Raw genomic sequence first — 14710 nt, 5'->3', positions numbered from 1 at the left:
GAACAACTTATTTATATGCCAAAACTAAGGTTAACTACTATGAAGGAATAGAATTTGACTCTAAAAATGAAAAATAAAAAAGATTTTTAAAAAAGGGATTGATAAGATGTTGGTTGACAAAGGGAAAAAGAAAAGTTCAAAAAAAAAAGAAAGAAAATTTTAAAAATTAACTTTGAAATACTAAAGAATAATGGGGAAAAAAGCCATGAATGCTATGTGCTGTATTCCCCTAGTGCTGGAGTTCTGCGGTTCTCATTGATTGGTAAACCTGGTCTTGGCTGGCTGTTCTTGCTGAACTTTTGGGGGAGGCTCCTGTTGCTGTGGTTCCCAAATGTCTTTGTGGGAGGTGGAATTGCCCCGCCCTTGCCAGGCTAGACTAAGTAATCTGCTTGGGTTTGCTCTCAGGAGCTTTTGTTCCCTGAAAGCTTTCCGTACAGCTTTAGAGGATGGGAGTCAAAATGGTGGCCTCCCAATCTCTGCCCGAGAGGAGCCGAGAACTCGGGGCCCCACTCCTCAGTGCACCCCCAGAGAAAAGCAGTCAGTCACTCCCATCTCCTAGGCCTCCGGCCACACTCTGTGCTCACCTGGCCTGTGACCGAGCGTCTTTATCTCTGGCACCTGACCCGGTGTGGAGTCTCCAAACCTAGCTGATTTCTGCAGTGAGCTCTCATGCCACTTCTCTGGGGGGAGGAAGGGGAGTCTCCCCAGATCTGTCGCTTATTGGGTCCCTGCTGGAAGAGCAGTGGCCCGACTGTGCTGCGGATCACGATTTATGGCAACCCTGAGCTGAGAACCCACTCTTCGGCTCAGTCTCTGCAGCCAGCTTCCCCGCTCCGATACCTGGGAGCTCTGCCACACTCAGGCACCCCCAGTCTTTCTGTGACCCCGAGGGTCCTGAGACCACACTGTCCCGCGAGGGTTCCACCCCCCGCTTAGCCACTGGAGTGACGTCCCTCGGGGGAGCAGACTTCTAAAAGTTCTGATTTTATGCTCTGCTGCTCTATCACTTGCCGGTAGCCGGTGACGGAGGCTCCTTCCCCCCGCCGTCTATCTTCCCAAATATCGCCTTGGATTCACTTCTCCGCACGTCCTACCTTCCAGAAAGCGGTCGCTTTTCTGTTCAGAGAGTTGCTGCTATTCTTTTCTTCCATCTCCTGTTGAGTTTGTAGGTGTTCAGAAAGGTTTCATCCCTATCTAGCTGAATTCCTGGGACCAACCAGATGAAATTTAGGTCTCCTACTCCTCCCCCCCAGCAACTTTTTATATGCTTCTTGTCTATTTCATAACTTCTTCAGATGTGTGTTCAAATTCTTGCTCATTTATAGTTCAGTCATTGCTCTGTTTGTTTTTGGGTTGTAAGAGTTCTCTGTATCTTCTAGATAAAAATCCCTTATCAGATAATATGACTCGCAAATTTTTCCCCCATTCTGTAGGCGTCTTTTCACTTTCTTCATAGTGTTCTTTGTAGCATGAAATTTTTAATTTTGATGATGTACAATGTATGTATTTTTTCCTCTTATTGTCTGTGATTTTAGTGTCGTATTTAAGAATTTATTGTAAAATCTGAGGTCATTGACTTGTCCCTGCACCATTTATTGACAAGACCATTTTTATTCCATTGAATGGTATTGGAAGCCTCAAAATTCAGTTGACTGTAAACACATGGGTATAATTTTGGACTCCAAATTCAATTCCATTGATCTTTATGTCTCTCCTTATGCCTGGACCACAATGTCTTGATCATTATAGCTTTGTGGTAAGGTTTGAAACTGGAAGTTGGAGTTCTACAATTTTATTCTTTTTTCTTTCAAGATTGTTTGGCCATTATGGGTCCCTTACGATTCCATATGAATTTTAAATTCAGTATGTCAATTTCTACAAAGAAGCCTGCTAGAATTCGGATAGGGAATGCATTAATCTGTAGATCAGCTTGAGGAGTATTGCCATCTTGACAATATTAAGTTCTAATCCATGACCATTAGATGTTTTTCCATTTACATAGATCTTCGTTAATTTATTTCAAAAATATTTGTGGTTTTCAGAGTATAGCACTTCTTTTATTAAGGCTATTCCAAATTTCCCAATTAAACCACTTGGCTCTCAGCTTACATTTATGGAGAGATACCAATAAATACATTTCCTTGTTATAAGAAAAAGCTACTCCTAAGTATTCTGTTCTTCTTGATGCTTTGTAAAGGAGTATATTCCTAATTTCACTTTTGGATTTTTTGTTGCAGTGTATGAAATGCAATTGATTTTGTATGTTGATCTTGTATCCTGAAACCCTGCTAAACTGGTTTATTAGTTCCAATAGACTTCTGTTGAATTCCTTTGGATTTTCTATGTACAACATTTTTTGCTCTGATAATAGAGATGCTTTTACTTCTTTATTTCCTCTATGAATAACTTTTTTTCTTCTTTCTTCTTTCTTTTTTACCTTTTTTTTTTAATTGCATACATTTCCTGGCTAGAACTTCTAGTACAATGTTGAATAGAAGTGGTGATAGAGACATCCTTGTTTTGTTTAATCTTAGGGGAAAGTGTCCAGTCTATATCCATGAAGTGTGGTGTTAGCTATGAGTTTTTCATAGATGCCCTTTATCAGGTTGAGGATGTTCCTTTCTGTTCCTAGCTTGTTGAGTGCTTTTATTGTTAAATGGTGTCGGATTTTTGTCAAATACTTTCTCTGCCTGTATTGAGATGACCTTGTGGTTTTTAAAAAATTTTGTTGTTATATTATATGACCTGGAATTGCTGGGATAAACCCCTCTTGGTTATGGTATAACCTTCTTTTGATATGTTGCTGGGTTCAGTTTGCCAGTATTTTGTTGAGGATTTGTACATCCGTGTCATAAGATACATTGGTCTGTAGTTTTCTTGTTCTGTGATATCATTGCCTGGTTTTAGTATCAAGGTAACACTGGCCAGGTAGAATGAGTTTGGAAGTGTTCCTACCTCTTCTGTTTTTTGGAAAAACTTGTGCAAAATCAGTGTTGACTGAATTTTAAATATTTGCTAGAACTCACCTGTGAAACCATCTGGAGCTGAGCTTCTTTTTGTCAGTAGTTTCTTCACTACTAACTCAGTCTTTTTATTTGTCTTTCAGATTGCCTGTGTTTTTTGTATGTCACTTTCTAGTTTATCTTTTTCTATGAATTTTTCCATTTCATCTAATTTATTGGCATTCAATTGTTCATAGTATTCCTGTAGTCCTTTTTATTCTTGTAATGTTGCAGTAATCTCCTCTTTCACTTCTGATGATAGTAATTGGAATCTCTTCTCCTCTATGCTTGGTCAGTCTAGCTAAAGGTCTTTTGAAAGAATCAGCTTTGCTTTGTTTGAATTTTCTCTTGTTTTTATTCTCTATTTCCTAAGTTTCTGCTCTTGTCTGTATTATGTGCTTCATTCTGCTTGCTTTTGATTTAGTGTGCTCTTGTATTTTCGGCATGTTTTTGAAAGAAAACTGGGTGATTGATTTGAAATCTTGGTTCTTTTTAAAGGTAGGCATATATAGTAATAAATTTCTTCCTGGGGGTGCTTGGGTGGCTCAGTCGTTGAGCGTCTGCCTTCGGCTCAGGTCATGATCCCAGGGTCCTGGGATCGAGCCCCGCATCGGGCTCCCTGCTCAGCGGGAAGCCTGCTTCTCCCTCTCCCACTCCCCCTGCTTGTGTTCCTTCTCTAACTGTGTCTCTCTCTGTCAAATAAATAAAATCTTTAAAAAACTTTTCTTTCTGGTCATTGCTTTTGCTACATCCCATGAGTTTTGGTATGTGGATTCTTCATTTCTGTATTCTCCAGGTAAATCTAAAGTGCCCTTTTGATTTCTTCTTTGCCGACTGGCTGTAATAGGAGTGTATGATGTAATTTCCACAGATTCATGGGTTTCCATGTTGTTTGTATTCTTGTTTTCTAATTTTATTCCATTGTAGTTGAAGGGCATACTATGTATTATTTCCATCCTGACACAATTTCTTAAAAAGAGTGATTAATTAAAGTAGCATATTATGGTCTGGTGTTTCCAAAGAGGCTCTAGTCCAAAAATAAAAGGCTAAGAGATCCAGGAATGTAATCCTGTTCCTTTGGTCACTCCAAAGATGTGGCAGGAGACACTGATCTGACTGTTCTAGTAGTGGCCCATATGTGTGACTTGCTCTGGCTCAGCCATTGGCTTGAAAATTCAAGTAAAGGTCATAGAGGGAATAACTCCTGATATTATTGAATCCTGGTGTCTTTTAATCCTCAGGTTAGTAGACCAAATTATAATTGCTCCAGGGCAATTTTGCATTTTCACTAATATTTCCATTGTTTTTTTTCCTTATAGTACTGTTTCCATTTCTTACCCCAGTTTTTGAAAAATTAAATATCTCACTATTTCCAAAAACTGTTACTGATTTTTTCATGAAATCTGTAAAAAGGATGAAGGAAAGTCGCCTCAAAGATAAACAAAAGGTAAATCTGGTGGTGGTTACATGTGCATGTTCACTTTTGATCTTTTATTGAGCTGTATTCATCTGATGTGCACACTACTAAGTATGTTTTTACAGTAGGTGGAAAACTATAGGGTTTAGAGCAGGAGACTCCTAACATTTTAGGGAGAATGAGGAAGGTGGCAGGGAAGGAGATAAGAAGATGAGTCAGAGAGACAATGTTCAAAATTTAAGAATAAGCATGCCAACGAGTATGTCAGTGCATAAACTTTGGTGAGAGAAAAACTACCACTTACGTTCAGTAAATTGTCAAAGCATAAAAATTACTGTGTACAATCATTTTCCTGGTAGTATGATTTTGCCAGATCTTACATTGGCAAAGGATCCCTTCAATTCTAAGCCTTGTTTCTTACACATTCTCTAGTAGAAGATCCCCTCAGGCACCTAGTTATGTTAAATTTGAGGATATCATAGTGTGGAGTGGGCAGGTGTCTTCTTTGGGCACTGAGGCTGCAAGCTGGCTGAGTAGGCTTTGCCTTCCTGAGACCTGGCGGCCAGCACTAGGATGGATGTAAGACGGGAAGACAGGGCTGGTACCGCAGGATGTCTCTGAAGATTGTGCAGAGTTCTGGGAGGGTGGGGCATTGGAAGATGTTGAATCTTCCAATGGAAGCTGACCGTGGACTCTGCAGAGGTCAGGGGATTGGTCTATGTGGCCATTCATTAAGAATTAAAGCTGGAAAAACAAAAGGAGTGAAGTCAGGGACTTTCTCCTGAGCTAGTAGGTATGACAGGAGAGGGAGCAGGCAACTCTTCGACCAGGAAGCTGTGTTCAAAAGCCAGAGAAGTTGAGGATCAGAGAGAGCAAGAACCAAAGAGCAAAGAGACATAATGGCTGGATTCCTGTCAGGGAAATATCATGCTCTCCAAGATCTGTAGCTGGACATTTTTGTTCGCTGATGACTCTGGAAACACTAAACTTCTGGATGTGAAGGGGCCATATTCTCAGGAAAGAAGTTAGGTACTGCATCCCTGTTTTATTTCTGACTTCACAAGTGACTTTTGTCATTGAAATCTCTCTTTCTGTTTCTAGCACCGAGTGGATTTTCTTCAGCTGATGATTAACTCCCAGAATTCCAAAGAAATAGACACCTATAAAGGTAAGTAAAAAGAGGTTCAGATGGCTCTTGATGGGGTGGTTCAGAGACAAGGGGTGGTTCTGAGATATATGGAAGATTTTTAGCAGATGGAATATCAGAAAATCAAAGAAAGACACGTGTTCAGATACAAATGGTAGCCAGAGCATTTTTCAGAAGAACACAACCACAGTTTGTTCATAGCTTGAAGGGCAATAATAGACAAAGCTGTCATTGGTCTGCTGGGAGCTTGTTTCCAATGTCAGTCCTCCAGCCTAATCCAGATCCACTGAATCAGACCCTCAGCCTGGAAATTCACATCAAGGCTCATCACATCAGGAGGTACCTGACCCCAGTGTTGGTGACCTTCACTTGGAACAGCTGGGTAAACATGTGTTCACTGGCTTAATCTATTCCAAGTTTTTTTTTCCTTTTGTAATTAAGAAGTAACTAGTGCAGGATGCCTTTGTGACTGTGCACATACGGTGTTTGTCTTTAAACCATCACCTACTACTTTTACCATCCATGGATGGTATTTGACTAAAAGCATTACTACTGTGATGGTTGTAAAATTATGACTTTCTACTTCCACCATTTTTTCAACATTTGGAGTGATAGTCCATTGTTAGGGTGAGCTTTCCATTCATCATCATTATTATATTTGTTTATTTATATATACCAGTATGATCTTAATATTACTTAGTCTCTTACATCATTTTTAAAATTTAGATTGTCAAATCTCTCAGCTTTGTCCTCTAGAAGCCATTTTAAGTGTGTTCCTATACCCCTTTTTTATTCTTCTTCTTTTTTTATGTTTTCTATAGACTTTGTTTTTTATATCAGTTTTATGTTCGCTGCAAAACTGAGTGAAAGACACAGAGATTTATCCCATATTCCTTCAGCCCCACCTACATATAGCATCTCCCACTATCAAAATCCCTCACGATGTGGTAATTTTGTTATAATCAATGCCCCTACAATGACAGATTATTACCACCCAAAATCCATAATTTAAATTACAGTTCACTCTTGATGTTGTACATGCTATGGGTTTAGACATACGTATAATGATGTATAGCCACCATTACAGAATTTATTTTCTGAGCATTTCCTTGAATTCTAGTGTGAGACATTCCAGGTTTCTCTTCTGTTTCCCCTGATGAGCCCTGGAATCAGCCATTTCTCCAAGAAGCTCTGTTTCCTTTTAGTGACAAATGGTATTTAGAAAGCAAAATCTGGGATCTAGGAGTGCTCGTTGCTACAAGGGTTTCTTTGTTTCTATTTCTTCTCAGTGGGCCAAATAAAGAACATCAAATATATTTACACAGGACTGATGAAGATAAATATTTCTATATCCATAACCAGTGATGTAATTATGGTCTGTGCATCTGAAAGAAAAAAGGAGTCTTGATTTATAGTTGTTTCTATGACCGAAATATTCCTATTGTGTTCAATTTCAAGCTGTCTATGGTTTGACAACCATCTCACAAAATTCTTGAATATATAACAGTTGATTCTAGAGAAAAACGATGGGCTTACTCTATCACACCACTAGTATATTATATATATATATATATATATATATATATATATATATATATATATATATATAACTATGTCTACTTTTATTCTATCTAACCATCGCTCTATCTATCTAGCTCTACTACTTTCTGTGATGAAGGAAATATTCTATATATGCTTGGTTCTGTACAGAACCACTACAAACATGTGGTTATTGAGCACTTTACATGTGGCTAGTGTCACTGAAGATCTGAATCTTATATTCTATTTAATATAACTAAGTAAAACTTAAATATGAATAGCCACATCTGGCAAGTGGCTACCTTATTGGACAGCACAGCTCTAAAGTTTGATTATCATGGGGTTCATGGTAATCGAGAGCAAGAATCTGATAGTTGAATTGATCCACAGCAGCCTCACAGAAAGTATGACTGGGAAATCAGAACTCTATAGACCTTTCTTACACTTTTTAATTGTCTTTAGTTGTGAATTATGTGTTTGTGGCAGAGGCCATGTTCATTTCAGTGCTCTACGTATCCAAATGTCTTGATACAGTTCCGATCAAAGAGATTAGAGCATGACCATGCTGTGTTTCTGCCAGGAGAAAATCAGAGATGCCAACTTATATTCAGAGTGGGGCCGTTCACTAAGGAAGGTGACTGATTCAGGCCATGATTGAATAAGTGAATTCCATTCACTGCATTCAGTTTGTCTGTATTTCTTGCCAGCCAGTACCCTGCTATTGACACATTCTTTCTTCTGCTCCTTTAATGGCATGGATTATCCTAGATCTATCCCCACTCTTCTCACGTTGTCTGTGTCATAGTTTCTGTACATATTGGAGATCATCCACTTGAGAAGTTGTGTGCCAGGTCTTCTATTAGCTGAGACCTCAGAAAGGTATAATCTGTACTTCACAGGCTAGGTTGTTCACACAAATCACCACATCTCATGAAAGGTCAGATTTAGATTCGATATGTTCACCCTAAGGTGAAGTTTGAGATTCTGCATCTCTAATAAGCTCCCAGATGCTGCAGATCCCACACTTTGAGCAGCAAGTGTTCATCTGTAGCCCAATTGTGTTCTCTTAAGTTCCAACAAATATGTTTAGATGAAAGATCATTCATTTTTCCTGACAATTAAGCCTTAGCATTGCAAACTCTCTAATGAGATTTAAGTTCTGTTTAAGCTGGAAGGATTTATATTTTCCTGGGGGAGAATGTTATCCCATGTGACTTAGGACTGAAGTCCTTTTAGGATTCTGGATACTGAAAACTCTGTGTACATTAGACAGAAATGCTAGCTCCTGAAATTACCTATTTGTGTTGGTGGAGAGGGTGGCATAAGCAGGAGCAAATGGCCAAGAATAGTATAGACCATGGGAATAACCAGATCAAGACAACTTCTGGCTTTTCTGGCTCTGAAAAGTAGACATCAGAGTGCAAACCACTGTGAGTTTGATTCTGAATTGCTTTTACATTTTTCCCCAAGGGAATTGGGAGTTTCCAATAAATTTCTCATCATCTAAACTGTAATGTTTTCTATTCACCTGCTCTAGCTAAAATGTCTTTGCTTCTTTTAGCTCTCTCTGATCTGGAGCTTGTGGCCCAATCTATTATCTTTATTATTGCTGGCTATGAGACCACTAGCACTTCTCTTTCCTTCCTTGTGTATGAACTGGCCACTCATCCTGATGTCCAGCAGAAACTGCAGGAGGAGATTGATGCGACTTTCCCCAATAAGGTGAGCGGTACCTACCTGAAGAGGGAGCCAGGATAGGCTTGGTTATGTCTCAGTAACTGATTACCCTCAAACCAAGTGGGTTTTCGTAAAAAAGTTTACTTGTAACTCACATTAGCATGTCCAACGTGGGGGTGAGTCAGCTTCATAGAGTTATTCAGTGATACAGGGGAAAGAGGCTCCACTTTCTTATACCTGCATTATCTGGAACTTGGGACTAATTGTTGGCTGGGGAACAAGGAACTAGAGTGTTGCTCACTTGCTTTTCAAATGTCTGGCCCCAGAAGGGACTGGAATGATATATTCAGAGCACTAAATGAGAAAAATATGCAGCCAAGAATACTATATCCAGCTAGGCTGTCATTGAAAATAGAAGGAGAGATAAAAAGCTTCCAGGACAAACAAAAACTAAAGGAATTTGCAAACACGAAACCAGCCCTACAAGAAATATTGAAAGGGGTCCTCTAAGCAAAGAGAGAGCCTAAAAGCAGCATAGATCAGAAAGGAACACAGACAATATACAGTAACAGTCACCTTACAGGCAATACAATGGCACTAAATTCATACCTTTCAATAGTTACCCTGAATGTAAATGGGCTAAATGCCCCAATCAAAAGACCACAGGCTATCAGATTGGATTAAAAAACAAGACCCATCAATATGTTGTCTGCAAGAGACTCATTTTAGATCCAAAGACACCCCCAGATTGAAAGTGAGGGGGTGGAAAACCATTTACCATGCTAATGGACACCAAAAGAAAGCTAGGGTGGCAATCCTTATGTCAGACAAATTAGATTTTAAACCAAAGACTGTAATAAGAGATGAAGAAGGACATTCTATCCTACTTAAAGGGTCTATCCACCAAGAAGATCTAACAATTGTAAATATCTATGCCCCTAACTTGGGAGCAGCCATAAGGCAATTAATAACAAAAGCGAAGAAACACATTGACAACAATACAATAATAGTGGGGGACTTTAACACCCCCCTCACTGAATTGGACAGATCATCTAAGCAAAAGATCAAGAAGGAAATAAAGACTTTAAATGACACACTGGACCAAATGGACTTCACAGATATATTCAGAACATTCCATCCCAAAGCAACGGAATACACATTCTTCTCTAGTGCCCATGGAACATTCTCCAGAATTGATCACATCCTAGGTCACAAATCAGGTCTCAACTGGTACCAAAACATTGGGATCATTCCCTGCATATTTTCAGACCATAATGCTTTGAAACTAGAACTCAATCACAAGAGGAAAGTTGGAAAGAACTCAAATACATGGAGACTAAAGACCATCCTACTAAAGAATGAATCGGTCAACCAGGAAATTAAAGAAGAATTAAAAAAATTCATGGAAACCAATGAAAATGAAAACACAACTGTTCAAAATCTTTGGGATACAGCAAAGGCAGTCCTGAGGAAAGTATATAGCAATACAAGCCTTTCTCAAGAAACAAGAAAGGTCTCAAATACACAACCTAATGCTACACCTAAAGGAGCTGGAAAAAGAACAGCAAATAAAGCCTAAACCCAGCAGGAGAAGAGAAATCATAAAGATCAGAGCAGAAATCAATGAACTAGAAACCAAAAGAACAGTAGAACAGATCAACGAAACTAGGAGCTGCTTCTTTGAAAGAATTAACAAGATTGATAAACCCCTGGCCAGACTTATCAAAAAGAAAAGAGAAAGGACCCAAATCAACAAAATCATGAATGAGAGAGGAGAGATCACAACCAACACCAAAGAAATACAAACAATTATAAGAACATATAATGAGCAACTATATGCCAGCAAGTTAGATAACCTGGAAGAAATGGGTGCATTCCTAGAGATGTATCAACTACCAAAATTGAACCAGAAAGAAATAGAAAACCTGAACAGACCTATAACCACTAAGGAAATTGAAGCAGTCATCAAAAATCTCCCAACAAACAAAAGCCCAGGGCCAGATGTCTTCCCAGGGGAATTCTATCACACATTTAAAGAAGAATTAATACCTATTCTCCTGAAACTGTTCCAAAAATAGAAATGGAAGGAAAACTTCCAAACTCATTTTAGGAGGCCAGCATTACCTTGATCCCAAAATCAGACAAAGACCCCATCAAAAAGAATTACAGACCAATATCCCTGATGAACATGGATGCAAAAATTCTCACCAAAATACTAGCCAATAGGATCCAACAGTACATTAAAAGGATTATTCACCACGACCAAGTGGGATTTATCCCTGGGCTGCAAGGCTGGTTCAACACCCGCAAATCAATCAACGTGATACAATACATTAACAAAAGAAAGAACAATAATCATATGATCCTCTCAACAGATGCAGAAAAAGCATTTGACAAAGTACAGCATCCTTTCTTGACCAAAACTCTTCAGAGTATAGGGATAGAGGGTACATACCTCAATATCATAAAAGCCATCTACTGAAAAACCTACAGCGAATATCATTCTCAATGGGGAAAAGCTGAGAGCTTTTCCCCTAAGGTCAGGAACGCGGCAGGGATGTCCACTCTCACCACTGCTATTCAACATAGTATTAGAAGTCCTAGCCACAGCAATCAGACAACAAAAAGAAATCAAAGGCATCCAAATCGGCAAGGAGGAAGTCAAATTCTCACTCTTTGCAGATGATATGATACTGTATGTGGAAAACCCAAAAGACTCTACCCCAAAGCTGCTAGAACTCATACAGGAATTCAGGAAAGTGTCAGGATATAAAATCAATGCACAGAAATCAGTGGCATTCCTATACACCAACAACAAGACAGAAGAGAGACAAATCAAGGAGTCGATCCCATTTACAATTGCATCCAAAACCATAAGATACCTAGGAATAAATTTAACCAAAGAGGCAAAGGATTTGTACTCAGAAAACTATAAAATACCCATGAAAGAAATTGAAGAAGACACAAAGAAATGGAAAAACATTCCATGCTCATGGATTGGAAGAACAAATATTGTGAAGATGTCAATGCTACCTAGAGCAATCTGCACATTCAATGCAATCCCCATCAAAATACCATCCACTTTTTTCAAAGAAATGGAACAAATAATCCTAAAATTTGTATGGAACCAAAAGAGACCCCAAATAGCCAGAGGAATCTTGAAAAAGAAAAGCAAAGCTGGCGGCATCACCATTCCGGACTTCCAGCTCTATTACAAAGCTGTCATCATCAAGACAGTATGTTACTGGCACAAAAACAGACACATAGATCGATGGAACAGAATAAAGAGCCCAGAAATGGACCCTCAACTCTATGGTCAACTAATCTTTGACAAAGCAGGAAAGAATGTCCAATGGCAAAAAGACAGTCTCTTCAACAAATGGTGTTGGGAAAATTGGACAGCCACCTGCAGAAGAATGAAACTGGACCATTTCCTTACATCACACACAAAAATAGACTCCAAATGGTTGAAAGACCTAAACGTGAGACAGGAGTCCATCAAAATCCTAAAGGAGAACAGAGGTAGCAACGTCTTCAACCTCAGCTGCAGCAACTTCTTCCTAGAAACATCACCAAAGGCACGGGAAGCAAGGGCAAAAATGAACTATTGGGATTTCATCAAGATAAAAAGCTTTTGCACAGTGAAAGAAACAGTCCACAAAACCAAAAGACAACTGACAGAATGGGAGAAAATATTTGCAAATGACATATCAGATAAAGGGCTAGTATCCAAAATCTATAAAGAACTTATCAAACTCAACACCCAAAGAACAAATAATCCAATCAAGAAATGGGCAGAAGACATGAACAGACATTTTTCCAAAGAAGACATCCAAATGGCCAACAGACACGTGAAAAAGTGCTCCACATCGCTCGGCATCAGGGAAATCCAAATCAAAACCTCAATGAGATACCACCTCACACCAGTCAGAATGGCTAAAATTAACAAGTCAGGAAACGACAGATGTTGGCGGGGATGCGCAGAAAGGGGAACCCTCCTACACTGTTGGTGGGAATGCAAGCTGGTGCAACCACTCTGGAAAACAGTATGGAGGTTCCTCAAACAGTTGAAAATAGAGCTACCCTATGATCCAGCAATTGCACTACTGGGTATTTACCACAAAGATACCAATGTAGGGATCCGAAGGGATATGTGCACCCCAATGTTTATAGCAGCAATGTCTACAATAGCCAAACTGTGGAAAGAGCCAAGATGTCCATCGACAGATGAATGGATAAAGAAGATGTGGTATTTATACACAATGGAATATTATGCAGCCATAAAAAGGAATGAGATCTTGCCATTTGCAACGACATGGATGGAACCGGAGGGTGTTATGCTGAGTGAAATAAGTCAATCAGAGAAAGGCATGTATCATATGACCTCACTGATAGGAGGAATTCTTAATCTCAGGAAACAAACTGGGTGTTGCTGGAGTGGTGGGGCGTGGGAGGGATGGGGTGACTGGGTGATAGACATTGGGTAGGGTATGTGCTATGGTGAGCGCTGTGAATTGTGCAAGACTGTTGGATCACAGATCTATACTTAGGGGAAGAATGAAGGGGAGTAAGTCGGAGGGGGAGATGAACATGAGAGACAATGGACTCTGAAAAACAAACTGAGGGTTCTAGAGGGGAGGGCGTAGGGGGATGGGTTAGCCTGGTGATGGGTATTAAAGAGGGCACATTCTGCGTGGAGCACTGGGTGTTATACACAAAACATGAATCATGGAACACTACATCAAAAACTAATGATGTAATGTATGGTGATTAACATAACAAAAAAAATTAAAAAAAATTTGAGAAACAAATGTCCGGCCCCGAACTGACATACATCTCATCAGTTCACAGCTGATTTGCAAAGTAGTTTCCCCTAAGTTGCCATGGGCTGGGAACTATGGGGGTCTTCATGGTTATTGGGTGGGCAGTGAGTGTCTCTGCCACACACCCTATGAAATGGCAACCCTATTATCTCCATGTAACAACTCAGGAAACTGAGACACAGAGAGACATCATAACGTTTTAAATTATCATATAACTAGTGGTGAAGAAGCCAAGCTAGGAGCCAGGGTGCCTAGATCCTGATTGACCTCTAAGCTCTACAATGTTGGCTCTTAAATATAACACGAGGGCTCCTGGATGGCTCTGTCAGTTAAGGGTCTTCCTTTGGGTTGGATCATGATCCCAGGGTCCTGGGATCGAGTCCCACATCAGGCTCCCTGCTTAGTGGGAAGTCTGCCCTCCCCCTCTCCCTTGCCCCTGCTTGTGATCTCTCTCTCTCTCTCTCTCACTCTCTCCCTCTCACAAATAAATTAAAAAAAAGAAAAAACTATATATATATCACCAAGTGATAGGCACATATTGACCACACTGTTTACTGATCCCTGCCCAACCTGGAGTTCCCTACTTATGAAGAGACCTGGCCTCTGGGTCTGGAGTGGCTTATTTGGCAAACAGTGAAACCCTGAAGCAACAACAAGGAGACCCTTCCAGCAACAGAGGGTGGACTGAGAGTAGGGTTCTGATCCTCCATAGAACGTTCCATAGAACCGAAATTGTGTGTCCACATTTGGTAGCATCCAATCCTACCCTTCTCTTGCCCTATTTGTGTTGAAAGGAAGTAGGGTCTCTCCCAGTTATTTATACTTTTTATATAATAGAGTTTTTCTCTCTAAATACTGTAAATACAGTTGAAAAGCTAGGAAGCAGGATATTTCCACTAGAAGAGTTTATGTGAAAGAGGGGATATTTTCTGTTGCACATTCTGCTTCCATGGTGCAGATGGTGTGACCCCTGTTTTGAAAGGGAACAGTGACTTCAACATATTTCACTTAAGACTAAGGGTCATAGGGAAGGAAAAATAAAATAAGATTAAAAACAGAAGGGAGGCAAACCATAAACGACTCTTAAGTGTAGGAAACAAACTGA

The 14710-nt window shown here is 39.7% G+C and overlaps 1 protein-coding gene across 2 annotated transcripts in view; it reads left to right on the top strand.

Moving 5' to 3' along the window:
• LOC113932071 (cytochrome P450 3A12-like) overlaps positions 1–14710 on the top strand; it is a 46770-nt gene that overhangs the window by 23794 nt on the left and 8266 nt on the right. For both annotated transcript variants that reach the window (XR_004819344.1, XM_035722054.1), the window contains exons 8-10: positions 4322–4449; positions 5521–5587; positions 8667–8827. Coding sequence is in view for 1 of the 2 variants with exons in the window: in XM_035722054.1 (XP_035577947.1) it covers positions 4322–4449; positions 5521–5587; positions 8667–8827 (356 nt within the window). In the remaining variant the exon portion in view is untranslated. The remainder of the gene's footprint in view (positions 1–4321; positions 4450–5520; positions 5588–8666; positions 8828–14710) is intronic.

Source organism: Zalophus californianus, chromosome 10, assembly GCF_009762305.2.
Source record: "Zalophus californianus isolate mZalCal1 chromosome 10, mZalCal1.pri.v2, whole genome shotgun sequence".
Taxonomy (NCBI): domain Eukaryota; kingdom Metazoa; phylum Chordata; class Mammalia; order Carnivora; family Otariidae; genus Zalophus; species Zalophus californianus.
The sequence above is the reverse complement of the archived record's forward strand: the minus strand, read 5'-3'. Positions and strand labels throughout refer to the sequence as shown.